The following is a 27,708-nucleotide window of genomic DNA, read 5'->3' as shown; positions in this document are numbered from 1 at the left end:
CCGCGGGGAGCAGAGCCAAGATTATTTCCCACCCATCATCCCGTTCTGCCTTCTGCCTTTTGCTGAGCTGAAGGGGAGAGGACAAAGTTGCAGGACGAGTCCGGGTAAAGCGAGCGAGACTGGCTCTGGCTTGCAGCCAGTTCCCTGCCAACGTGCAGACTGCGTGAACGCAGACGCCGTCCCAGGGCTCGGGCTGGATCCGGGGCTGGATTTTTCTTTCCTTCCCGAGGAATGTGGCGTCACAGTTTGCACCTGCAAAGCGCAGGTTCGGGCCACTGCACGGCCCGGGGCTACGGCAGTAGCGTTTCTACTCCTACAAGTTGTGATCCTCCATTAAACACCAGAGCTTTCGTTATTATTCTTTATTAATGCTTACCAAGGCACTTGTAAGGCTTCCTCCCAGTTTGGGACCCTGCTGTGGCATGCACGTAGAGCAAGAAGAATATCAGGATCCCCAAAAATTGCACCCAAAGGGTATAGTGAGTCGTAAGAGATGGGTAAAGCTCAGAAGAAGGACCCTGGAGTTGCACCCATGGGTGTAAATCCCTTGGCTCTGTCACAGCGCCTCGTTGTCCTTCAAGGACCACAGATCTCCTCTGACCTCCCTCCACCAGCTCATCTAGCACTGACCAATCTTTCCCTATCACAAAGACCTGGCAGGATAATTTTACGTGTTATTATCCCAGTGACCATAAGAAAAGCTGCCACAGTCCTTATTTCCCTTCTGGGTAACTCATTTTAAGCCAACAGAGGACACACATGGTTCCCTTTTCACTCACTAGTATTTTAGTGGTGATTTATTTCTATTCTGAGCTCCCCTTTGGAGTTTACATCCAAGAGCTGTTGGGCAAGACACATTCCTGAGACAAACTCTTGCAATTTTCCATTTTTATATGTATTTCAACAGGCCACTACAACTGTTGGAAGACAGCCCTTTGGCCAGAGGTGAAGTGAATAAGCCCTGATGCCAATGTGACTCTGAAAGACTGGTACAATAATACTGTAGGGAATTGAGAAAGAAAAAAGAAAAGAAAAACTCTTGCACTACTCTTGCACCTCTGGAGCGTTGATTTAAGGTCTGCACAGCTGACAGTGAACTGAAAGCAGCATCTTTTGCGAAACATGTTGTGGGCTGAGCCTAGCAGACGTGTCTCTCAGGCCAGAAAATGGATGTTGCAGCGGCATCCTCAGGAGCAAAAGGACAAACTGCTGCCTCAGTAAGGCCTGAACATCCTCCCACCAAGAAGGTCAGGCAAGAGTTGAAGCATTTTTGCTTAGGTGGTGATTGCTACTTGTCCTCCACGTGTGGGGAACCCCAAATGCTCATTGCTTTCAAAGGGCTTCTCCACGCTGGATCTCAAAGTGCTCATCAAAGGCACGTTCTTTGTATCTTCTCCAAATTACACAAGATGAAATTGGTATTGGAGAGGTTTGCAGGCCTGATCCTTTGCCCAGTAGTATGGTCAAATCTCCCCTTTAACCACAGGGCCTGGCAAACATCCTTGCAAAGAATGTGGTTTACCTCCATGGGAGCTGGGACAAACCCATCTGGCTTATCTATAAAAACACAGAGAAATCTCTTGGCAAGTGTAGCTGCCTTAATACGTTGATGCGTAAGCAGCAAACCTAATGACACCTGGTTTGTTACAGATTTTTCTCTCTAGAGCTTGACTAACCAAGTCAGGAGAACCAAACGAAGCTCTGCTGGCAGCTGGCTACCTCCCACCTAACGGCTGTTAGGTTTTCTGATAATAAAATCTCTTAGGATTTTCCCTTTTCCACGTTCCGTCTTAATTTTGTGACTCTTCCAGGAACGTGACCACTTCACGACCGCTGCCTTGCTGTCAAGCTGGGATGAAACGAGCCAGCAGGTTAAAAGTTACCGGACGGACACACTGACACACGGGGATTAAAACAAACCTGTGTTTGTGTTGGAAGCGTGACTAAAATTCACTTGGGGGGCTCGGTTGGCTCCCCAGTCCTTCCTAGGCTGTGGGATGCTGCAAGACCGTGCGAGAGAAGGTCTAAATACAGCCTCAAATCCGGGGCGGATTAGCAACGAGCGGTGAAACCCCCTGAGCAAGAACAGGGGTGAAAATGTTTTTTGCAATTCCAAAAATACCCCGGGGGAGGGGGGGGGGCGGGAAGAGAGTAGAGGGATTTTCGCTGCGAGCCGCATCCAAGGGAGGGGGGAACTTGCCAAGGGCCGCGGAGGGAGGGGAGGGGGGCGGCGGGGCCCAGGCGTCCTGCCCGCCCTCCTCCTCCTCCTCCTCCCTCTTCCTCCTCCTCCTTCTCCACCTCCCGGCGCTATATAGGGCTGCGCGGCCGGTACCTGCCCCACTCGCCGGAGCGGGGCTGCGGAGCCGGGCTCTGCCCCATGGCCCGGCCCGGGCGCTAGGTGCCCCGCCGCGATGAAGACCATCATCGCCGCCTACTCGGGGGTGCTGCGAGGTACCTGGGGGTGGGGGGACGCGAAGTGACAGCTCCAGCGCCTGCTTTGCAAGGCGCAGGAGAGCGGCAAGAGCCTTCCTCTAAAAAAGCTCTGCTTCATTTATTTTTATTTCCTCTTCCCACTCCGGTTTGCTTCTGTTTGCATGTGCAGGGTTGCGATGTGGCGAGCGTTTTCTTTTTTCCGGCATGTTTTGGGAAGTCGGGCTGGTTCGCTGGGGCTGGGGGGGCTGCTTGACCTAAGGGTGCCTGCAGGCTGGCGAAATGCAGCGGTGCATCCTGCGCTTCGCGGCAGGGGGAAGGAAAGCGTCATGGCTTTTTATCGGCACTGCGTGCACTGTTCGCAGCAGCGAGTCCTGCCTGGTTTTATAATGCTGTGGTCCTTATGCTGACATCAAAACCAGGGAAAAAAAAGGGGGGGGGGGAGGGGGAAAAGTATTTTGTTTCCTTCATAAAGGGAAGCTGAGGATTCACTTTGAAAAATGTGGGTTTTGTGCTGGAAAGTACAGCTGAAGCTCTGCTTTTTAGACCTTCTGCCTGGTGAGGCACTTCCCTGGTGAGAGGAGCAGGGTGGCTTTTAGCTGCCGACACCCTGTTATGGGCAGAGCTATTGAACGCTTCCTCCTACAGGCTGAAACATGCAGGTTAGGGCTGTAGTCCCCGGAGAGACAGTATGGGAAACCCCGAGCTGCAGCTGCTTTGCATGTTTGTAAATGCAGCGCTGGGAATTTAGCAGAAATAAATTCAGCAAGTGTAAATATTTTGCTTGCTAGAGCCTTGTATTCTTTCAGCAAGGATGCTCGTCTAGAGATGTGTCAGGAGGACTTGCAAACAGTGGAGGCTTTGCGTGAAAATGCACTTGGGCAACTACTTACCCTCTACCTCAAAGAGGTCCTTGAGTGAGTGCTATGCCTGTGGTGCAAAAGACTTTGTGCCCCAAAAGAGCAAACAGGTAATTCTTTGTCAGATGAAGAAACCTGTAAAATGGTTTGTTAATAAGCAAATAGCTATCAGAGCTAGGAGGACCTGAACCTGGTTAACGTATCCCCTGAGCTGCTGCTTTATCCAGTCCTGCAGGTAGAGCTGCTGGTGGGTATCTCTGTTAGGAAAAGGTGGCATTTGCCAGTACTAGAGATCTTTGCCAGCTGGCCTGATTGTAGGATCAGTCATGAACTTTTTGAAAAAGGTCCACAAGTTTCCTACACTGAGCTCTGGCCCTTAGAGCAGTTTAGCATGTTCATACAATGTTTGAATTAGCAGCGTGCAAACTGTTCAGTCGAGAGTGAACTACAGACCAAGAATAGACTAAATCATTCATGGGCCTATAAAATATGTAGGGCTGACCTGAGACCTCTGGCCACCCAGTCTGAGCTAGCATGTTAATGATGGATCTAGGACACGTGCATAATTCAAAATAGAGTGTGGTTTAGGGACAGTGATTGGCCTCATCTCTAGCTAATCCCGCTTAGCGCAAGCTATCTTAATTCTCTTCAGGTCAGTTTTCCTTTGAGGCACCTCATGGGGGTCCTCCAGTGATATTTGTGTTTCCTTATTCATTTCTGCGTGCCTTCTGCCTGCAGAGACGGAGGCATTACCTTGGTAACTGCAGCATCTACCAACTGCATAGCTGAGCAGTGTGACCCCTCTTGAGGGGGCAAACTGCTCACAGCTCTGCAACCTGTCATGGGTAACAAAATGCAGGAACACCTTCAAAGCCTACCAGGAGTGAGGTGCTGAGCAGAGGACCTTTGAGTCATCCTGGCCTTTAGGGACAGATAAGTGGAATTTGCAGCTCAAAAGAAGAGGTGATGTGGTGCAGTAGTTAGCACACAGGACCTCAGGTTCTGCTTGGTTGCATCTCAGTTGGGTTGCAGATTTGTTGCAGCTGATCCAAACAGCTCTTTCTCAGCTGAGTTTACTGCCCTGCTGCTGTAGTTTTAGGGGATGGAACTACTAGATTGATGAAATGCCTTATAGTAATGTGGGGGTGGTGGTGAGAAGAACAGGACTACAAGCTGGACCTCTGAATAGATAACTTCCATCAGAGTCTAGTGTTAGAATAAAGTCTAGCGGTTTTGCTCTGCCTCCATGACAGTCTCTTCTATGCATGCTGCCTTTGCAAGGCCTGACTTTTGAGGGAGAAGACTTTGAATAGTCCATTTCATCATTCAGTCTCCTTGCTTGCCTGCCATGTGGCTTTGTTGCAGTGTTTGTGCATAGGACAGAGTGTTCTGCATGTGGCCAAGCACAAAAGTCAGGTGATTCTTTCAAAAACCTGGGCTCTGGTGTCTGCCTCTCCACCCATCGTTGTGTGTATGCTGGAAAACTCTCTTGACCTCTTTGCTGTGGCTGGACTATAGCTACAAGCTCTAGAGCAATACCGAACATCAGCAATGTGGAACAAAGCTATAGAGTACTTTGGGACGAGGAAGGAAGTGGATGAGCAAACTAGGCAACTTCATTCAGCTTCACCTTGGATTCAGTCTTGTATGTAGCACCTAGAATTCAGCCTCCTGCCTGGGGGGGGAGGGAGAGGGAAAGAGGATGGCTGACCTGTTGCCCTCTTGAGTATGGCATCACTGCTACCCATGTTGCAGGGTGCCCTCTTGACAAAACTGTTCAGGACATGAGATTTGGACTTCCTTGGGACTGAGCTCTTCCACTTCTTCCCCTAGGCACAGGTGTAGTAGAATGGTCCTTGCCTATATTGGCACTCTGTGCCAATATGAGACCTTGCTGTTGTGTTTAGGATCTCCAGGAACAGCTGGAACTGGTCTTTAGGCTCAGAGCTGCCTGAACCACAGTGAATGAATCTAAAATTGCTGGCTGGTCTGGGATGTCTGGGTGGGTGAGTTAATGCTCATGGGTTACCTAACTGTACTCTGCATACAGCTGTGACTGTGAAGACAGAAGGTTTGAGTTCAGCGCTGCTAGTAGAGAGACTTGCAATGGGCTAAACATCACAGAGGATGAACTTGTGCAAAATCCCACTTCTTTCTAATGGGGCTGCTATCACATACCCCTGTTAACTACGCTGTTGACCTCCAGTCAGAGATATTCTTTACTGCAGATAATACAGGATTATTATGCAGTCTCCTGGGGCATAAGCAGAATGTCATACTGCTGTACACAGGGCAGTGTAACTATATGCCCACCATCACTGCTAATTTGCTCTTTTGTAGCTGATGGTTCACTATCTAATACCCAAACAAAGCTGAAAGTGGAGTGAGCTTGTGTACTGGAGTTGGAGCATCTGAGGAAGCCTAGACATAGAATAACATATTTGTTTTACAGATATCACACATTTAATATAGTAGTTTGTTCTGCAGACTCCTTCTCTTGAATAGGTTGCTGAGTCCTCAGAACTATATTAGTAGAACTAGTATTGGTCTGTTTATCTAATATAGTTTGGCTGTCATATCAAAAATCATCTTAGCTTTCAAGATGTGGCTTGGCACATTCATCTGCACTTTGTACTCTAGAGGGGCTCAGCTGTATTAAAGAATCAAATTTGTTTTTCATCTAAATAAGCTGTGCAATGCAATATAATTCTTGGCCAAGAGTAAATGTGCTAATTGTCTTGGTATGGTAGCAGATGAAGTTTGGCTTTAACAAGCTTTCAGTGTATTTTAATTACCTCTAGCACTTGCACTTCCTCACAGCAAACTCTTTGCCCGTTGCTTAATTAGGTGCTGTGACCTGAGCCTTTTGTTGCCCAAGTCTGAAATCCTGTTTATTTCCTCTCTTAGGATGTTTAGGTCTGCCTCCCTGCCTAGATAAATCATGGTGTCTAATCACTTCATCTGAAATAAATTGTGCTGGTTGTGCCCCATGACCTGTTCCTAGCTGTGTCCATACTGCATGCATGAGTCAGATAACTTGATCAATTATTTCAGTGACTTAGGACCTCCATAAGAATCTCCTGCACCTGACTCTCATGGAATGCTGGTATTAAATGGCAAAAGTATACTAAGCTCACCACCAGGTGGGAGGCAGCTGGCTAAGATCACTGAGCTTCCCTGGAAGGCTGAGTATGGCTGCTACACCTGGGCAGCAGTGAGGTCTACTCTGGAGTGTCACTTTTTGGCCATCTAACCAAGTAGCATCATTGGAGCCATCCATGGTGTGCTGCAGGGAGCATCTTAACTGCTGTGTTTAGACCTGCAGCAGAGCCTGTTGCTTCACAGCTGGTCTGAAGAAGCCTTTAGGAAGCATTTGGTCTTATAAGTGCTGCTCTTCACCCTTGGCACTATCAGAAGCTCTGCTGGTTGCAGGCTTGGTATGAGAGACCTTACCACAAGGTAAGGAGAAGGGGATATTAGTATGACATTATCCTTGCCATAGTGCATTTGAGTGCTAGGTGAATAATGGTTCTCCCATTTTGGCTAGCTCTAGTTCAGCACTCAAGAACATAAGCCATCATGTGAGTTGAGGAGTTCAGTGTCTCCTATTAGACTACAAAAACTGTTGCTAGGATCTCTATTGCATAGATGTGTGATGCTAAGAATGTGACTCCAGATGGCTAGGTTGTCCCATTCTGGAACATGTGACCATAACAGCAGCTGGCAAACACTCCAGAGCTTGGGCAGGGTGGGCCAGGACACAAGCAACTGTTGCCATCACCAGTAGAAGATGGGTGATTGTGTTTCTCCAGGATTAAACATCAGCCCTTGGGAAGAGTCTGATAAAAATGGACACCAAAGGCCTGGGTAGTCGGTATCCTTCTGCCTTGACAAGTTGATTATGGGTATGTCTAACAGGCCTTATTTAAACTTGGTTATTAGGCTAATAGGTTTTTCCCAGAATTAGACGTTGACTCTCCTATGCTTAACTCTCTGAGGTTTTTAACAGATGACTAACGCTTAGTGTAGACCAAAAGTTGAACTCTGAAAAGGAAGGGGGTTCCTTTAATAACAAGAACTCAAATACTAGTGTTGAATTATTCTACTGTGGCTAAGTCCTGGAAACACAAGTCTACTAACCTGCAAGCTCTTCTACCTCATGTTACCAGTAACCAGCCAAGTTCTCCACAGCATAGTGTCTTTCCCAAATTCATCTTGGCTGCCACAGCTGAAGGGGAAACAGGTGGCAAGGCCTTCATGAGGGCTGAATACACAGGATGTTAATTGTCTGATATAGCGAAAAGCAAACTCAGAACAGGCTGGGAACCTCTTAATTCCTTACTAAGGCATAAATAAAAATGTTAGCCTATGGTATCTACTGGCTTTTCCGGTATTGGCACTACTTGACTAAGGCCAGATGTCAGGCAACCTGTCCAGCCACCACTTCAAACTATGAATTAGAGATGTAGACTTCAGTTTACCAATTAAGATTGGTCACTGTAATGAAATATTGAATCCTTCAACAAAACCTGGTCTGTCTGGGATACTTAATGAACTCCTGCCTACCCAGCTCCTTGTTGGAAAAGTTCACTTTGCCTTCTTGGAAGCAGGCTGGCCAAACCTCATCAGACTTACAAAGCTACAAATCATAGAATCAGTAAGGCTGGAAGGGACCTCTGGAGATCAGCTAGTTCAACCCCTGTGCTCAGCAGGGTCACCTACAGCATGGTAGACAGGGCTGCATCCAGGCAGGCCTTGAAGATCTCCACAGAAGGAGACTCCACCACCTCTCTGGGCAACCTGGTCCAGGGCTCCATCACTCTCACAGGGAAGAAATTCCTCCTCACAGTCAGGCAGAACTTCCTGTGCTTCAATTTCTGCCCATTGCCTCTTGTCCTGTTACATGGGACAACTGAAAAGAGTTTGTCCCCGTCCCCTTGACAGCCTCCCTTCAGGTACTTGTACACATTGAGAAGATTTCCCCCTCAGTCTTCTCTTCCCCAGGCTGAACAGGACCAGTTCTCACAGCCGTTCCTCATAGGGCAGGTGCTCCAGCCCTCTGATCATCTTTGTAGCCCTACGCTGGACTCTCTCCAGTAGCTCCATGTCTCTCTTGTCCTGGGGAGCCCAGAACTGGACACAGGACTCGAGATGAGGCCTCCCCAGGGCTGAGGAGAGGGGCAGGATCACCTCCCTCCACCTGCTGCCAACACTCTTCCTAAGGCACCCCAGGAGACTATTGGCCTTGGCCACAAGGGCACATTGGTGGCTTGTAGTCAACTTGTCATCCACCAGCACTCCCAGGTGCACTTTAACGAGAAAGGTGTTGGTGGCAGTGTCCCTCATCTAATCCGGAGAAGAAAACAGTTTTCCCAGTTCCTGAGATGGAACTCTAGAGATGCAGCAGTGAAGCTTGCTTGATGCTGAGGTCACTGGAAGCATAAGTTAACATAGGGCTCTGGCTGTGCTTGGGTGAGCTGGCTCTAAAATTGAGCTGAAGCTTGCTGTGTATCTCACTTCTGATTCCCTTTACTAGCAGAAATGATTGGGAAGGCATGTAGTTGTCAGCCCTAGCTTGAAACCATGTAACTTGTCCTCAAAAGGCACTGTACTTCCATCTGACTTTCCAGTTGTTACTGTAGCTAGTACTGCTAGAGGAAATTCCTCATTTTGCTAGAAGTCTAGACTAACAGAGATCTCTGCACAGTGACAAGAAAGGGGCTGGCTAGGTTGTCATCACTTCTCTGGCTGAACATCACCCAAGAAAGACAGAGAAGTCACTGCAGGAGACAGTTGGCTCCCTCAAATGTGAGGGTGCTGTATTGGTTACAAAGCTTTCAAGGTTGCTTTCCTGAAGACTTGATGCTCCAATGTGCTTTTTCATCAAGATGCATGAAGGACGTCTTCTGAGTAGGAAGAGCAACTTCAAACCTGTCAATGACAGGGCTACATGATTGGATCAGAAAAATTGTCCTAATACAGTTGTTGCCCTGATTGTATATGTGGGAAGTTGTGAAAGGAAGCAGGATGAATTTCTTGCTGTTTGGTTGAGTAAGGCTGTGCATTGCAGCTGTAGGGACTGAGAATTAGCAGGAGCCTTGACCTGGAGGGAGAAGGGCAGCTCTGCAGACCAGCATGAAGTGGGACTTGGACCTGCGCAGTACAACTCTGCCACATGACCTTGGCCACTAACTGCCACCTTGCACTGCCCTGTCTAATCTAACTGTCCCCTTCAAAAACTATCTGGTAAAAAAATCAGTCCTGACCTCAGTTCGCACCCTTATCCTAAGAAGAGGTGCTGTATCTCCTCAGTCCATGGAGGTACCATGTGTAGGCTTAAGTATGCTGTTAGTGTTGACAAGGTGTGCCATCACTAGCGAGGACTGAACCCATTCATCAAATAGCTCTATAGCAAGATCATGTCCCTTCTAATAACAGGCTAACCCTTAAACAGAAAGGAAAATATGTAAATACACCTTCTGGCTCTTCATAGGCCAGCAGCTTGATTTGCATTTTAGCCAGAAATTATAGTACTCATGAAACAAAGTAATGAAGAGAAACGAAATAAAACCTACTTGCAAATGCTTCTTCCTGTAGGTTGTCTGGCATATTGGCAAATGCTACGGTGGCAAATGCATACAGAAATCTAGTCTTTCAGTTCAGTTTGTTACTTAGGTTTTCCCATTTGAATAGCTTTAGCCTTCTAAAATAGTGGCTTTCAACTACTTCCACTCTATGTACTGCTTTAGAAATATCGTGCTTTCCTTACCCTTTGAACTGTGCATCCCGGGGGTCTTAAGACGTTGCTCAATCTGCCTTTGAGATGTTCTGTGCAATCTGGAGTACAACACTTCCCTTGAACACATACATAGGAGTTGTGCAACAAGCTTAGTGAAGGGCAGATGAGTAAGCTTAGACCACAGCCTGGTGCATGTTTGCTGGTCGCTTGGGACCTTGTCTATTCATGGTGAAACCATGGGTTTTCCTCTTATCAAAGACTATTTCCAGGAAGTGACAGTTTGAAACAGGAGTATGTGTTAGGACTGGCTCTACTGTGCAAGAGTGACTCGCTTTTACGGGAGCTACAGGGTGTCCTCAGTGCTCAGTTAAAAGAAGTCTTAGTTGTGTGACCTGAACAATGTTCCCTGCACTTCTTTGGTAACGTGAATCAGAGGGTGGCTTAGCCGTGAGCTCATGTTACTCAGTACCCCTAATGCAACTGGATGTTTGCAGACTGAAGTGCTTCTCCTTCCAGGATGCTTGAACTCCCTAGCTAGCTTTGGGTAAGTCTTGCTCTAAAAGCAAGCTGCATGCACATTGATTTAAAAATCCTGTTTGAAAGTCTATTGTGCAAGCTTAATTCACCTGTAAAGGCAGCATCTGCACTCACTCCCTAAGTGTAACTTGACTATTTTGTCCTTAGGTACAGGTTCAAGCATTCTCTCTGCTCTGCAGGATTTGTTCTGGCTATCGAAATCTAAAGTAGAGAAACAACTCCAGATCATCTCTGTGCTGCAATGGGTTCTCACTTTCCTCATCATGGGTAAGTAAAACTTTGGTTTGAAAGAAAGCTTTCCTGCCTTAAAATTCCCCTAGAATTTTAATGCAAAAATGTTAACTCTGGGAAACAGCACCTATGTAAAAGCTAATTATAGTATATGAATGGCAATAGGATATCTCCTCAAGGGTATGGATATTGTAAAGCACACTTACATGGTTTGATATCTTAGTAAGAAATTATTTTACTTGGATCTGGACAATCACAGAAGTTATCGGATGACCTACTGCTGTTCACTTTGTCTGTGTTGTGCTCCACCACACTGCCAAGTCTGACTGAAGCATTGGGAAGTCTCTGGTCTGACTCTTTAATATGAATGTTCAGGGAAGCAATTTCTTGGAAGCAGCTAGTAACTAATGCAACTTACCTCAACAGTAGGGCCTTCTTGACTTGGTGTCCCCCCCCCCGGCCAAGAGGCACTGGAGACGGGCATGAAGTGTTTTGGTGTAAATCTAGTAAAACAGCAGATATTGTTCATCTCCAGGCACTGCTTTCGTATGAAGCTTCATGCTTTTCTGTTCAATGGTATCATAATTAAAAATTTAAAAATCATAATTAAACAGGACAAGCATGCTGATTGCAGTCAAAATCAAGCAAGTCTTTTCCTTTCCAATTTATTTTGTGCTAAAACAGAAATATCACTTGTGGGTGGGATCTCTAGCAACTTGATAGGACTGCTGGTGTGATGCCGCAGATGCATGTTATTGAGGAAGAAACCCCCATGGTGCTAGTCACTGCAAGTCTTGGTGCTGATGAAGTGTTACTTGCCTGGTGAGACAGCTCTCCTACCTGGAGAAACCACAGAGAGGGGATACAGGTACTGGGAAGATTTGGAGGAAGCTGTCTCAGTTCTACATAAGAACTCTTAGCTAAATCCAGTTTAATTGAAGATTAATGACATCACGTTGAGATGATGACTTAAGTATGGAAGGGTCAAAAGGCAAAGGGTTCTTAATGCCAGTGTAAATGTCCTCTGCAGATCAAAATCTGATACCATCGTGTTTTTCTTGGACTTATCCAGGTGTTGCTTGCACTTTAATCCTCATGTACATACTGTGCACAGACTGCTGGGTGATTGCTGCTCTATATTTAGCCTGGCTGGTATTTGACTGGAATACACCAAAGAAAGGTAAATGTTCTGGACCAGATCATTGCTTTTTAAGTGTCCCTACATTTGGATAAAGAGGTACTTACTTGTAATGGGAAACTTCCCATCTCAGTGGGACTCCTTGGCTGAATCTGAGAGCATCATTCAGTGAAGCAGACAAATGTCAGCCCTAGGCACAAGGAGTGCCTGCAGATCTTACTGAAACTGAGGGCAAGGCAAGATGACATTTGTGGTATCTTGCCATTGCTGGTCTGTAGCAATGGATTTGTACAGCCTAGGGTCTGTCTTGACCATCCTTCCCCTAAGGACAAATCTAGTGTTAACATTGAGCTGTTGCTAGCTTGAACTGTACCCTACCACAACAGGACACTGAGCCTGACTCCCAGCCTGAATTTGTAGTCAGGCCTTGCACAGTTGGTCCAAGTACTTTGAAGTGCTGAGCACTGAAAGCTTAACCTGATCTCAGCAGAAGATGTAGGTGCCCCATTCCCTTGGAGTGGAATTGTTGACTTCTCTCGAGTAGTAAGATGGCAGCCTATCTGATCTGAAGTCCTCTGGGCTCCTTGGCAAGCACCTGTGTGGAAATAGCTTTTAGAATGTGATTTTTTTTTTCCTCTCTTCAGGTGGTAGAAGATCCCAGTGGGTCAGAAACTGGGCTATATGGAGATATTTCAGAGACTATTTTCCAATAAGGGTAAGTAACAGTTTATGTAGTGGGACTAACTGTTTTGGAAACTGATCTGTAATAGCTCCTGTGGACATGATTTTGGACTATTCTGCCCACAGTACTGAACTGTAAGCAAGACAGTTATTTAGCATTAGCAACTACCCCTGTTTGGAGTCATCATGGTTGTGAAACCTGAAATGCATCATTGATGATGGTAGTATTGTCACTAGCAAAAAAATGCTGCTTTTGAACAAAAAATGCTGTTTCCTCAGACTTCCTGAGGCAATCTGCCTTGTTGACATCTCCAGCTAGAACATGCTGAAGCAGTCTAGCCCTGCCTCTGTTCTGCTCCTGTAAATGTAGCTCAACTTTGGCCAGTCTTCTAGCTATTCCCACAGGACAGCAAGGTAATGGGATAGTAGGAACCTAGTGCACTGAAAGCCCCATGACTTCCTAGGGAATGGTGAAATAGCTATTAAGTTTAACTTCATGAGGGAGTTTCTAGCACTGGCAATAGGACTGGTTTTAATTATTTAGTTGAATAAGCTAAATTTCCCCCTTTAATTATAATGTGTTGAGGACAAGACTCCCAGGGCACGTGGCTACCAGGCTGCACGAGGGAATGCAGAGCTAGCTGAAGGACTTGGAAGGGAGCAGAGGGCAAATTCAGCTGGGAGGGAGCTCAAATCCTCTTTGGAAGGACACCCAGATGAAGGGACCATTATATAAGACATGAGAGCTGGTGGCAGTTTTTCCTTCCTAAGGGGAGAGTAGGACCTCAGAATAGCTTTTAATAGACTACCTTAGGACAGACTAGTTTAATTTCAGAAGGAAGCCAAGAATCCAGTTTCAGAAGGAAGCCAGAGCAGTACAAGCAAGGCTCTTCCTTTCCAAGGTTGTTCGCCCTCTCAGGGTGAAGGTGGTGAACAAATCTTGTCACATGCTTGCTGCTGTTAATGATGCTGGCAATTCTTGGTAAGCGTAGGCATATGTGGAAAAATATTACAGCTACACAGGCTACCAAAGGCTGGTCAGTTCAGGTCTCGAAGCTAACGGAGAGAAGAGCGTGCTCTGGGGTTAAGGACAGGCCTTAAATGATTTGTTTGCTAGCATCAAGTCCTCAGAACTGGAACAAATTCTGTCTTCCTGATACTGCTGAAGGTTAAAATGGAACGATTTCACTTAGACTTGATACAGAAGGGTCACCGGTATCAATGCTCCTTTGATGGCATATTTAACACATCTATGGAAACATGCTCTTCACCAGCCATGCAGGTCAGATCCATTCCAGGTGTTACAGAACTTTGCCAAGCAATTGGTTGTTTAAAGTAGGTTTAGAAATGAGGCTGGGGTAGATAAACTGAACTTCTGTTATTTTAAGTAAATACTTACTAGTACATGTGATGCATTTGCAAGAGCTGCTTTTGCTTGTAATTGCTTTGTCATTACGGGATAGAGTTGCCCAAAGTTTATAGAGCCCACTGGTAAATGGGATGCAAAGGATATGATGGCTGACCACTGGAGCACCACTCCTGTATCTACGGAGAGATAGCCAGCTGGCTGCATGTTTGTTAAAACCTGCAACAGGGAGCAGAAGGCAGGGAGGTGCCATAAGCTGTCTGTAATCATGGAGCTGCTGGATGAAGCATGAGGATGTGGGGAGTGGTACCAATATCCAGAACTACATGAACTTGTGAAGGGTGGTGGAATCCCTTGGATGAGAAACTACTAACGTGATCAGGCTTGGGAGGCACTGGTCTAGAGACAACTGTTTGTTAAATCTTCTGTCTGCAAGATTCACCTTGCCTGCATTCTGAACAGTCTTGTGTAAGAGCTCATAAGGGCTTGGTGCCTCATCCTGGCTAATGGTTTGCTAGCAGGGTTATCTGCAGCACCTTGTCCTGTGCCATTTGTAATACTGAACTTCAAAGTAACGCTAAACTTGGCTTTTGCAAACTGCATGTACAGCTATGTTAGCGGCAAACATATCAACAGAGGTACCGTTTGCATTGGGACTATTAGCCCAGATCTTATTCCTGTTCCAGGAAATAAGTGGGAAGCAGCTTTGCAGAATGCAGGAGTAGGAAGCCCATGTCCAGTGAGGGGCAGAAGCACTGGCACTGCAAGCTGTATTTAGGAGGGGATGCTTCTTGGCATGTTCTTCAGTGGCTGACTTACTCTGAAGGCCAAGGCTTACTCCCAGCAAGCTGGAGAGCTCAGAACTTGGATGTAGCCAGGACCTGGCAGAACTGAAATATCACCAGTATCAGCCTCCTGATAGGTTGATGTTACCTCCAGTAAGGTCTAACCTCTCACTGGCACGAGCACAGGGCTGTATTGATTCCACCCCACTGCTGTGGAGGCAGGCCAAGTCTTGGCCAGCCTCCTAGGCATAGCCTCTTAATCTGAGGATGTAATGTGGGGAGTGCTGCAATCTAAAGGTCTTCAGGTGAAGAAATCAGCATCTGAGCATGTGAACACTGCTACTGCTTATCTCCAGCAGGCAACAGCACTTCAGATAGCAATGACTACAGACCTTTGGCTAACTGGTGATGTAAGGCAGTGTGCATGTGTCAGATGTATGCAGTGAGGTTTTCTTATTATTATTTCTTCTCCTGCTGAAGATTGGTTGCTGGCTCTCCAGAGTAGAAACAGTTGCAAGAAAGTGACTGCATTACAATATTTGTCTTGCACTCTGGCTTGGCTGGCTTCCTGGAAAAGCCGTTCCTTAAGCTATTGTTATAGATGATTTACAGAATAAAAATGGAGGCTTCTGCTTACAATGTGGTAATGCGGTGGATTGATAACACAGAGCCTGAAGGAGTTTCCAGGTGCTGGTGTGCATTGCTGGGAGAAGGTGAGAGTAGATTTTCCCTAGTGCAGCTGGATGTGATGTAGCTGGCTGCACTTGTTCAGTTGTTCTACAAGCTTGTACGCAGGCTACTGTAGCTTTGATCCTGCATGTTTCTGCAGTCACTGGTTTGTTCAGCATGTACATAGGCCAAAAAGATCATGAACACTTTTAGACACTTTATTTTGATCCTGTTCTTTGGTGGCTCCTGGTGATGAAAAGCAGTGTCTTCACAGTTCCTCCTCTTCACACTTGAATGTGCTGTTTACTTCTCCTGTGTATAAAAACAAAGCTGGCAATTCCTGTTTGCTGGGTGTGCTTGGCACTCAAATATTAACTCTAGCTGTTTTACATTAATTGACCTGCTTTATTGCTTCTGCAGCCAGTTTGCATCTGTTTAAAGAAATCTGCCTGTTTTATGACTAGAATAGATGGATGGACCTTTGCACCTGCTACTGAAATGGGTTCCATCTCAGACAGCTCACAGGAGCTGGGAAAAGGTATGTTAGTGCAGTGAGGTCCAGGTTCAGTTTCAGCACTATTATCTGGTTGTGTGCAAGAAGGACTTGCTGCTGCTGTATCTCTTCATGGGAGCATCAGGATTTCAGGGAGCTGATGTCTGTGGGTCTGGAGAAAACTTTGAAGGAGGAAGAAAAAACCTGTTGGAGGAAGAAAAAAAACCTGTTGAAAGTTTAGAACAGTTAGTCATCAAATGATAGCTATAGCAACTCTTTAGCCCAACCTGATAAGGCAACCTCTTCTGCTCCTGGAGACACAGCAGCTCAGTGTTGCTTGCCAAGTGGCAACCTCTATTCACTTGAAAGCAAGGTGCAAGAAAACTAGTAATGGGTGATCAACCTCCTAAGGCAAACTTCAGTCTTGTGTGTTGGGCTTGAGCCTAGGAGTAGGTACTTAAGCCCCTTAATTCCTAGCTCTTGTAGAATAAACTTGGAACTGTTAAGGCAGCCTGTCTCCAGTGATGGCAGCTCAGACCCTGAGTTTATGGATTAGTGGACCTGAGCACTATTTGCAGATACTGCACAGCAAACTTGTCTGGTGCCTAGAAATCCTTGGTTGCCCTGGCTTGAATTAGGTGGAGGAAGACTTGCTTCCCAGAATATGGGCTGTCTATAGTACAGGTGATGGGTTCGCAGAAGGTGACTGTCATGGCATAATCTGCCGAGAGCATTGTCAAGGGACAAACTGCTGGGAGTGGGAGAGAAGCATCTGTCTAAATGCTAGACTGACTCTCAGGCCTATGAATCCCTGTTGTGAGTTGTGGTTGCTTAGAAAAGGCTTTTAAGAAGTTAAATCTGCTTGAAGCTGCTTTCACATCTCAGGGGGAAAAACAGATACAGCCTCTTTTGTATCAGCTGAGTCTCACTGAGTGTCTGGTGCTTGCTAATGTTGTTCTGATGGCCTCCTTCGGAGGTAGTCCTGTTTGTGATGTTCTGGGTGGGCTATGCAGGTCCTGGCTCCCTGTGCACCCCTGACTGCTTGGGCAGTTGGGATGGGTGGGTATCAGCATGTAGGGGAAGTGTAACCTTACATCTCTGCAGCAGGAGGTCTTGGAAGGTGACCATGGAAAATAAGGCTGTAGCTTGGCCCGGGTTCATACAAGGCATTCAAGCAATGGGCTCCACATAGGAAGTGGGTGACCTTGCATGTGGTCGAGGGGCTGGAGCTGGATGCTTGCCATGGCTGGCAACAGGAGAACAGCATGTCTTCTGTACAGCTGCTCTTGGAGCAGAAATGCATGGTTTTGAGCTCAGCTCACAAGAACCTGGTGCTCCAGAGCAGCAAGGACAAACACCTTATTTCAGCCAGCTTCTTTTTAAAGCAACAGAGCTTGGTGTAGGTGAAGGATCAGGCTCAAAGCCCATAAGCCTCCACCCTGCTCTGAGAACTGCTTTAAAGAAAAATCTCTGCCAGGTGCAACACTGATTCAACTGAGCCATATGTCTGTAGCCACTGAGGCTGCAGTTTCTCCTACCACTAAACAAGAGCTGACAGACTGAGGGGAAAATTACTTATTGTACCATTGCTCTCTTTCCACTTGGTCTTTCCTGCAGAATGGTTTACAGTTGTCATCCGGGAGCTGTTTGTCCTAACTGGTCAACCAGAGCAAGAGCTTTTTCACCCTGGGGCTGGAAGGCAAAGTCATCTGCCGTTAACTGGGCAAAACAGGGAAGAGGGAGAAAGGATGGCTCAGTGCTATGATGCAGGCCATGGGGCTCTGCAGAGAGCTGCTGTGGCAGCTGCAGTCACAAGCATCTTCACACACTTCCTGAAGCCCCATGTGACTTCAAAGCTGCAGGAAAATACAGGGAGGAGCAGTCAGCTTGTTTAATGTGCTGCTGTGTCATGCCTATACTGCAGCCGGTCTCTGAAATAAATACAGCTGCTGCAGTCTGGCATACAGGCAGTGATGGGAGGGCAGAGAGGGGATAAGCAAATTCCTGGGTGCTCTGCTTCAGCATGTTGCAATTGGTTTTATTAAACCACTCTACAAGTAGCTGAAACCAGAGTTGCTTGCTACTGCCAAAGTATTCCTTGACCAAGATGGTGGGGTATGTAATGCTGATGTGACATCTTGGAAAGCTGCACGTCTTCCTACATGAGCTGACACAGATCATGACCTCTTAATAAGCACTTTGGGGGCTGGGGGTACAGCTATTTTGCATCTAATGATGGTGCAGCTGTTGATCTGATAACTGCTGGAGTATTGCATCTATTGGCAAGAACTGGTATTAATGACGTCATTTAAAAAAATAGATCTTTGCTTCTGCATTGACTGAAGAAATGCTGCTGTGAGGCTAGTCGGTGGTTTATTTCTCTGCTGGGCTTTAAAGTGCAAGATGAGGCATCAGTCCTGTTGTAGGCTTACTGAGAGACTGAACTTCCCTGCTGCCTGGGCAAGATGCTGTGATGTGTGGGATACTGCTGTTACAATATTGTTTTAAAAAGAGCTGGCCCTGGTAAAAGCAGGGCATGTGAAAAAAATGGGTGAGCTGGCTAGGAACTGCACAGCCTCCCATCAGTATGGTCACTGCTCCTGAAGCAAGGCCTGCAGAAATCCAAGCACTGCTATGGATGGCTTGAAGCATTCTGCTGGTCTTCTGAGAGAGGCCAGGCAGAGCAAAATGTTCTGGAAGGCAGGCCAGTTTCTGATGGTGAGAACTGTATCTGGCAAATTTGTTGCCAAAGCCAGCCCTCAGTTTCCCCTCTTGGATGGTGGCCTGCAGGTAGCCAGTTAGCTATTGGGTCTGTTTTCAAGTATTAAGCTTGATCCTGTTACAGGACACTGAATTCCTCTCCTGCTTGAGTTTGAGCTATTAAGAGAGGCATTGCTGCGGTCAGAGAACCATGAAGAACTTGGTCTGGGCAAGAGGCTTGCAAGAAAACCCTTGAGAGCAGAATAGGGAAACAAAAGACAGACTGCTGAAACCCAAAACCTGTTCCTGCTTGGCTGTCACAGTCATCTTGACATCTAAGATCAGTCTGTGACCTATTCCCCCTTGTTTTTAGGATCTAAAACCTAAGTGGTAGCTTTTACTACAACTTCTGAAATCTAAGATAGCCAATACTCATAGTCCTTCTCTTGTTTTTCCTCCCTGGTGGGAAGAGAGACCACAGCAGTAGAATTGTCCTGGGGACTTGAGGATTTGCTCTGCTCTCCTCTGGTTCTAGTCATTACCTGAAAATGTCTGCCTGCCTGTGAGCTCACTCCATCTTTCTTTCCTAGCTGGTTAAAACCCACAACCTGCTGACCACCAGGAATTACATTTTTGGGTACCATCCACATGGAATCATGGGCTTGGGTGCCTTTTGCAACTTTAGCACAGAGGCCACGGGAGTCAGCCAGAAATTCCCTGGGATCCGACCATACCTTGCTACACTGGCTGGGAACTTCAGGATGCCCATTTTGAGGGACTATTTAATGTCTGGCGGTAAGTGCAAAGGCACTTTGCTTCTCCTCTCCATGCCCTTGCTTCTGAGCTGTCTCCCCTCTTTGAAGTCAAAAACTGGCAGAAGCCCTCAAAACCACTTCTCCCCGGTAACATCTGGCAAATATTGCTCTCAACATTTATTCATTTCCTGTGACAACTGCGGTTTATTTGAGCTGCAGAGACCACTGCTCTTCTGCATTCGTCCTTTACTCGAGGACACTCTTATCCAAAGACATATTAAGGATATCTGGCTAGTGTGGTAGCAGATGAAGATGCAGATGCAAAGCAAGTCCTAATTCACATTGGGAGGTGCTGGTAAGCAAAGAAGTCTCCCTAGATGAAGGGGTAAGGTGTTCTTTAGTCTCTGAAACTTTAATAGCATGGCTACCTCTGCTCCTGGGTCTTGTTATTCTGATTTGCCATATAGCTAGGCTTTATCCTAGTGACAGGAGATGGAGTGAGCCTGTCCCTTCCCTCCAGCACAATGGTTATGTCCTCCTTTATCTGGCAAACATATGAGGACTTTTTTTTTCCTCCGGGGCAATCTGGACAGCTGCAGCCTCACAGTGATGATGCTGACCGTGGTTTGGCTCCTGGCTGTGCTTGCCCACCTTGCACTGCTTGCCCTCCCTTAGCTGGCCGCAGTTTGCCACTTGCCAGAAGCGAAGAGCTTAGGATATTGCAGGGTTTCGGCTGTGACCGCTGTGTAGCACTGTGCTTGCTGCTCCCAGAGAAGACTCGCCAACAAATGACTTTAAAGCAGGCATTTTATTACAGCCTTATGGCTGAATCTAAATGCCTAGCTGGGGAGAGGACAGGAGTAGCTGTACTTGGCTCTGACTTACCTGGGAAACAGTGAAATCCAGACTACTGCTGAAATTTAATTGGAGGAGTGGGGAAAACTACCTAGATCAGATGCAGAAAAGGTCTGTCTCTGCCCAAGAACCCCACAAGAGTAGGGCTAGTGTCTGAAATGAGCTGTTATCCTTCTGCATCAGACAAAAATTGCTATTTAAAGTCTTGTTTCCTACCAGTCTGAGAATCCTGCAGGACAGCAGTGCACAAGAAGTTGAAATCTGCTGTCCAGGCAGCAGTGCTTCTCAACTTGGTTCGTGTGTTGCTGAAGTCAAAGCAGCATCAGCTTTTTTTTATTAAGATAGCAGGGGAAGCCACACTTAATCTGTACAAAATCGCTGGTAGAAAAATCATGTGGCCGTCTAAAACGAGCTCTCCTTTTTTGAAGGAAGGTGAGTGTAGACATCAGCAACATCACTGCTAACAGGCCTAGCTTGGCTGTCCCAGACACATACAGTTAAATCAGCAGGAAATTCTGCTTCCTCTGTACTTGTAAGCAAGCAAGACTGGGTGTGATCTCCTGGGCAAAGCTAACTTTATGAAAGGATCGTTCCTCTTCGCTTGTCTTATACCAGAGCCTAAGAGTGCCACTGCAATGATTTTTAACATCACTTTGGAAGTGCTAATAGCTCCCTGAATCCTTGAGACTTGTGGATGAATCATTCAAGTGAAACTCTAGTAAATACTACATCTGATGCATGTACTGAATCTGCATGTGGCAAACTTGTTTGTTTTCTTATAGCCTACTAGAGATGTAAGCTACAACTGGGATCCTCTGAGGATCAGGGAGATGACCAGAAAAATCCTGTATACTGCAAATGTGCTCAAAAGCCCCAACAGCCACTTGTCTGCCTGCCTTGTTGCATTTTCTGGAGGAGAGATTTTGAAGCTCACTGTCATGAGCAGCAGTAATCTTGCCCAGCTAACAAGTGTGAAATAGCTGGGAACAAATCTGTGGGTCTGTTGGCAAGGGCCGCATAGTTGAAATGCGCTTTGGGGAGAATGTAGGAGGAGAACTACTGAGGAGCAAGCAAGCCTTTTGAAGGAAATATGGTCGGGGAGAATTGTAGCTGTGTTCAAAGGAATGGGTTTTGGATTTATTTTCCTTCAAAAGCTTAACTCTAGAATTAAAGCTGCTCCCCTGTGGCTCAGAACTGGGACTAGGTGTGACTTCAGTGTCTAGTGTTTCAAGGTATGTGTGAAGGGCTTATACTTGTACTGTGCAATTCCATGTGGCCCATTCATCATTCAGTTCTTGGTTCAAGTGATGACTACCATGAGACCTGCAGAATCAGCTTCTAAAATTAAGCTGGGTAGTGTTGCCCCTCCTGGTGCTCTGATTTCAAGTATTCAACACAGCTCAGACACGTTATGTGGATGGGAATATAAATGGTGGCATCTTATCTTCTGCCTGGCTTATCCTGGTCAAAAAACTTAAACATGCACAAGCTCTAGCAATAACTGTAGGATAAAACAATGAGTTTCAGAAGTAGAGAATCACTTGTTTGCATCTTTAGAGCAACAGAGCTCAAATTAAGAGGTGTCTCTTTCATTTGGCCGAATGAGATCCCTGGAGAGGGGCGCAATAGTTTTGCAATGCACTGCCTGCCCTGAAGTGCTGTGACTGGTAGTACAGTTCCCAAACAGTATGGGATAGATGGTGAGAGACCTTCCCAGGTACTCATCCCAGAGCAGGGACTTAGCACGGTGCCCTGTCCCACACATCTCTCCCTCTCTTGAAAGCAAAGCAGATGGTCATGTTCTAACTATGTAAGAGCTTGAGACACTATTTCAGAAAAACTAATGATTTTTGAAGCTGACTATAAGAGATCTATCAGGAGGGCTTGTCCATTTATTCTTTTTGCCTCACTAAAGCATTCTTATGAGAACAGGAGGCCTATTCCACCACTTGGTTTTGATGGGGGACTGTTCATCTGGTTTTCACATCCCTCAAAATGTGCACAGTGCTTTCACCCTAAGGCTAATCCAGCACCTACTGCAAAGTTTATTTTTAGAGAGGATCTTTCTTAAACAATTGCCTTTGTCATTATTAAATGTGGAAGAAAAAAATTGCTTAATCTAATTACTTTATCAATGTTAAGTTACCAGCAATTCTAATATATTAAGGAAATTGCTTAAGAGCTGGTGGAGTTTATGGCTTAGTCTAGCACTGTCCAGGTATAAATGCCTGCTTAAGAGAACAGATTACCGGACAATATTCCTCACTGTCCTCCACAGTCACAAGGTATTTTGGCAGCTCTACTCAATCAAGCCATGAACTTTCTGCACCAAAGGTGGCTGGTGTCTTCAGGATTATCCAGGCAGCTCAATCTTGTAGCTTGACCCTTATGTCTCCCTCCTAACGTATACAGGTATATGTCCTGTGAACCGTGACAGCATAGACTACATCTTGTCCAAGAATGGCAGTGGCAATGCTATCATCATCGTGGTGGGAGGTGCAGCAGAGTCCCTGAACTGTACTCCAGGGAAGAACTCCGTGACACTGAAAAACCGGAAAGGATTTGTGAAACTGGCTCTACAGCATGGGTAAGAGGCAATCTCTAAGCTAGGGCAGCACTTCCAGCACATGAAAGATGCTCTTGTCTCTGAAACAACTTATTCCTTGGATGGATGCTCCCCTCTGCAGTCTTCTGTTGTATGGGTTTGTGCCCAAAGTCTTGAGCACAAGAACCTGTCTGTTTTCTGCTCATGGACAGCAGACAGTGGCAGGAAGCTGCTGAGGACAGCTGGAACCAAGTGGAAAGTCAGGTGTGACTCATCTCTTTAGTGATATCACTGATATAGCCTCTGTGATCCAAAGAAATGTACCTGAAACAAGACCTCCTTCAAATGATCAGATGCGGTAACTTACGGGAGGCATGTGCAATTCCTAAATAGTCTCATGAGTTCGTTGTCAGTACAATGCTTGTGTATCTACTGTATCTTGCCAGGTCTGGCTGACTTGCTGTCAGTGCCTCATGCTGCAAACAAAGCTCTAGCTAATAAAAACTGCAAATGTGCAGTCTGAAAGTGTGCAGCAGTGAGTTTGGTGCTGTAGTGTTGACTGCAGCCCAGTGGTATGGGGTCCTAACATCTTCCCATCTTTTTAGTGCGGATTTGGTTCCTGTCTATTCATTTGGGGAGAATGAAGTGTACAAGCAGGTGATCTTCGAGGAGGGCTCTTGGGGAAGATGGGTTCAAAAGAAGTTTCAGAAACATATTGGCTTTGCTCCATGCATCTTTCATGGCCGTGGCCTCTTCTCCTCCAACACGTGGGGATTACTACCTTACTCCAAGCCCATCACTACTGTTGGTAAGTTCTTGGTATAAACATATGTACCCTGTGCTGCTTTAGGCTTTTCCAGCTAGTAGCATACCTGAGTCCAGGCCATATCTACACTTTAGCTTGGTCTTGGACTCCTGCCTAGAACTCAGTTTTCTCCCTTCCATATAAAACCTCGGAGCATAGCTGAGAGCAAGCTAGAATAGTTTTTCAGAGCTGCAAGCTTCCAGTCTTATTCTGCAGAGTTCTGCAGGACAGCAGTGTGAGCTCTTTTGGGACAAAATGCTGTGGCTGTTAGCTTCTCTGCTCTCAGACAACTTAAATTAGAAGCAGCCTGGCCCCACCAACCCCCTAGGACTGGCTGTGTGGTGCTGCCTGACACTTGAGCCTTGGAGCCAACCCTAAAATGTGTCTTAAATTTTCTATCCTCAAGCAGCAAGTCTTTTGGGGAGGGAGAGGTACTTTGCCATGCTTTTGCAGTGTGCATAGAAGACTGTGTGAGAACAGCAGCTCTTAGTCTCCACTCCTGTTACTAAGCAGGGATTTATTGCTAGCTGTAAGCAAATGAGACTTCCCTACCCTCCTACACAGTGGGGCTACCTGTGCTAGCAAAACCCTCCTGCCATTTGTGTAGCTAAAGTGGCACATCTGCTCTGGGAATTGCTATTGCTGGCAAGACAGTTCTGGTTCAGGCCTGATCAGAGCCTAGCAAAACTTGGGGGAATCAAACCTCTGCTATAACTGTAAGCTGTCCTATGCCAGAGCAGATGTGCTAAGCTCACACAACCATGGCCCTAGAGGATGGACCTCCAAGATGTACAGGAACAAACAACTTAACATGTAAATCTTTCCCTTTTGCCAGTTGGAGAGCCCATCACCATTCCAAAGACTGATAATCCATCCCAGAGGGAAGTAGACTTCTATCACAGCATGTATGTGAACTCTCTGATCAAACTCTTTGACAAGTACAAGAGTAAGTTTGGCCTGCCAGAGACTGAGGTCTTGGAAGTCAACTGAAGGGACTGGCTTAGCAGCATCTTCTCTCAGAATCAACACATCCTCTCCAAGAGTCCAAGCTGTCATCATATATTTGAAAGCATATGTGGATGTATGTGTCCTTCAAAGGAAGTGTTTAAAGCATTGTTACACCACTTGTAAAAATAAAAATGGCTTTGCTTTGGATAAATCCCATTACAAACTTCTTACTATCCAAAAGAACACAACCCTATTGCTGTGAGGATTTGGATGTGAGAAATGATTGCCTTTAATCTGCTATATAATGCTGTCGGATTGCCAGCAATGGATTAGAAACATATCTATGGCTACAGTATTGTACCCCTTAGCACAAGCTATTCTGGGAAAGTGGGATCCATTTGTTTTTTAGTCAAAAAGCAGCTGGCTGATTTGACCAGAACAGCAGTATTACAGGCATATTGCAGAAGAGCCATGTTGATAAATGCTTACACAGCACAAGGGCATTTCTGGTTTGGAAAAGCCCCTTCTGAAAGCACAGGCAATGCAAGCAGGAGCCTCCAGGTGTGGCACCTACTGTGCTCAGTGCAGAAAACCAAAGGACTTCTGAGTCCAATGGACCTTGATTTGTACAGTGTATTGGACACTTTGGCTGTGTAACCCCACTTTTTGTTTTTAATGTCACTTCATAAGCAGGTCTGTCCCTAGATGCTGCTTGCTCGGGGTTGTGTAGCAGGAGGTGGTGGGCTCATTCAGAGCCAGAGTACTCAAACAAGCTCGAGGAGTACAGAGATGTGCAATTGGGTGGCCCCAGTGTTGCAGACCCTTAGGCTACCTGTAGGCGTAAATGCAGTGGGACTGTTCACGTCAATCCACTGGATCCCAAAAGCATTTGGGGAAAGCCAGGAGCAACTCCTGCCTGAAGAAGGCTTTTAAATATTCCATCCAGTGAATGTAAAGGAATAGCCTTTTTATGCGTAGGTTCTAAAATGAGTGATTTTTTAAAGTGTTTAAAAAGATGTTTACGTGGCTGTGAACATTGCTTATAGTGAGATTTCTTCAGAGTACAGTGTGTTTATGCATTAACCTGAAACATTGCACTACTTGCATGTCTGACCTGCCTTTTCAACAGTTCAGTTGAGTGTTTCAAGCTCTAAAATGTGCCTTTGTTCCATGCAAGAGGATGGTACTTCACATTCCTGGGATCTTGCCTCTAATGACAAATGTTCATCTGTCAGATTTGATAGAATATTGTATTACAGATTACCATTTTTTGTACAAATTTCTAGAAATAAACTGGAGCAAAAATGAGTGGGCTGGTTTGCTCTCTTCAGTGGTATGTAGCTAGGGTCATGTTGTTACAGTTGTTTGTGTAATAGCAGCTGTGTCCTGGCTTTCAAAGGGAGGAAACTGCTCTGCACTTCCCCTGCATGGGACACCCTGGACGAGTTAAGTAAATCTGTGTGATTTAAGGGGCTTCTTTGCCTGCAAGCTTGTAAGGAGCTAAGGAAGCCTGCATTTCTGGGCCTCCTCTACTGGGCCAATACCAGAAGTTCATGCCCTATTGCTCCTTTTGGCAAATAACTTTATTTTTGCAGATGAGGAGCTGGGATTGCATCCTTAGCCCCTCAGCTGAGGAGATGCAGTTCAGCTCCTGCATAAGCCTCCAGCCTCTGTTTTGCTGGAGGTGTGAAACACTCCAGAAATAGCACATGCAGCCCTGAAGTTCATGCAGGCTTTTAGTAACAAGTGAGCATTTAACCTGTTCCCTACAGGGTTGGACTGGGGGGTGGCTACAGCTTACATAAGCAGTCCAGCAATGTTGGCTGACTTTCACAGGCTTAAACTTGCTAGGCTGACATGTCCATTTTTCAAAGTGAAAGCCAAACTTGCCCATAAGCCTTTCTGGGCTTGGCAAAGGGTGTTTCAAAGCCTCCTGCTTGTAACCTCATGTGCTACTCTTCCCCTCTTCTTTCCTCCCACTTCCCCCCCTCCCCCACAAAAAAAAATTTTTTTTGATTTGATCTTCTATTTTCTGCTAACAGATATCAAGTTTCTAGTGACTTGGCTGGAAGCATGTAGCAAGGAAAGCCATAGCTCTGGGAGCAAAGCCCTTGAGTGCTCTGCTTTAAGTCCTCCCCACAAAGCTGGAAGGTCAGTCCCAGCAGAGCTTTCCCCAAGCAGTGTGTTCAATTATCAAACCAAATCCCCTAAAGCAGGGGAGGAAGGGAGATCTTCTAAATAAGGATCCATGCCTCCAAAGGGCTGTGCTAAAGAAAGTCCCATTATCATCCCTTCTGCTGATGGGGTCAGAGCTGCTCAGATCTCCTGGAGGAGGGGACCCTAGCCCCATTAGCTATGGTCTAATATCAGGTTGGCACTGAACTTTTTTTCCCTACTACTGACTTACTGCCAGCTTGTAAAGGGTGCTTTTCCTTTGATCTTATCTTTTACTCAAGAGGCCAATCCAGGACATACTAGTTGCAAAAGCAAACACCCCTCTGAGCTGATCTTGTGAGACAAATGGCTCCCTCCAAGCTGTTCTTCCAGCAACAATTTTTCCTCCTTTTGTCAGTCTCAGAAGCGTAAAGATAAACTTTTTTAAATTTATTTTTGGACTTGTGCTATGTCTCATTGCATATTGAATCCACCACTGCTGCTTTTGTCACAAAGCCAAAAACGCCTATGCAGAAGACAATTCCCACGATAAAGAAGTAACTAGCCACCAAGGTGGACACATAGTAGCCAACGTTTCCGCTCCACAAAGCCCACAGGTCTGTATTTCCTGCTCATACCCTTGGCTGTGTAATATATAGACTTCTTGGGAGGGGACTTCTGTGGAGGTACACAGCATCCAGGATAAGTGAAGGCATAAATAAGCAAAATGTTAATAGGAGTTATTGTTGCCTCCGTCTTGGAAGGTGTCTGAGCCACAGGTTGCATGGGCTGCAGAGATGGCATCAGGATGGCATAGTTCCAGCATATGGCTGAAACCAGAAGTAAGCTCCTGACCATGCTAGACCAGCCCTCGTAAAACTGCTCTGACAGTCGTTTTTTTTGAGAAGTTGGCATCTTTGCTTTCTGATGCATCTTCGGCAGAGCAACATTTCCTTCCTCTGCTTTTAGATCGAGGAGTAGCAATTAATTTGATACTAAAGTGCACTGGTACTTCTC

General features: G+C 46.1%; 1 protein-coding gene across 2 annotated transcripts; it reads left to right on the top strand.

The window, feature by feature from the left end:
• The first annotated feature begins 2,353 nt into the window (after positions 1-2,353).
• On the top strand, positions 2,354-25,845 carry DGAT2 (diacylglycerol O-acyltransferase 2). 2 transcript variants are annotated; one of them, XM_062578290.1, is made up of 8 exons: positions 2,354-2,455; positions 10,718-10,833; positions 11,870-11,977; positions 12,580-12,650; positions 19,220-19,424; positions 22,652-22,826; positions 23,390-23,592; positions 24,425-25,845. In XM_062578290.1, exons 1-8 carry the CDS (start codon positions 2,412-2,414, stop codon positions 24,577-24,579), a joined length of 1,077 nt encoding a protein of 358 aa, XP_062434274.1. In that variant the 5' UTR covers positions 2,354-2,411; the 3' UTR covers positions 24,580-25,845. The 2 variants fall into 2 exon arrangements, with proteins under 2 accessions (XP_062434274.1, XP_062434285.1); XM_062578301.1 differs by having other exon boundaries at positions 2,365-2,451; positions 10,746-10,833.
• The last annotated feature ends 1,863 nt before the right edge of the window (positions 25,846-27,708 follow it).

This window comes from Rhea pennata, chromosome 1 (assembly GCF_028389875.1).
Source record: "Rhea pennata isolate bPtePen1 chromosome 1, bPtePen1.pri, whole genome shotgun sequence".
Taxonomy (NCBI): domain Eukaryota; kingdom Metazoa; phylum Chordata; class Aves; order Rheiformes; family Rheidae; genus Rhea; species Rhea pennata.
Note: the sequence above shows the minus strand (reverse complement) of the source record. Positions and strands in the feature narration are given on the sequence as shown.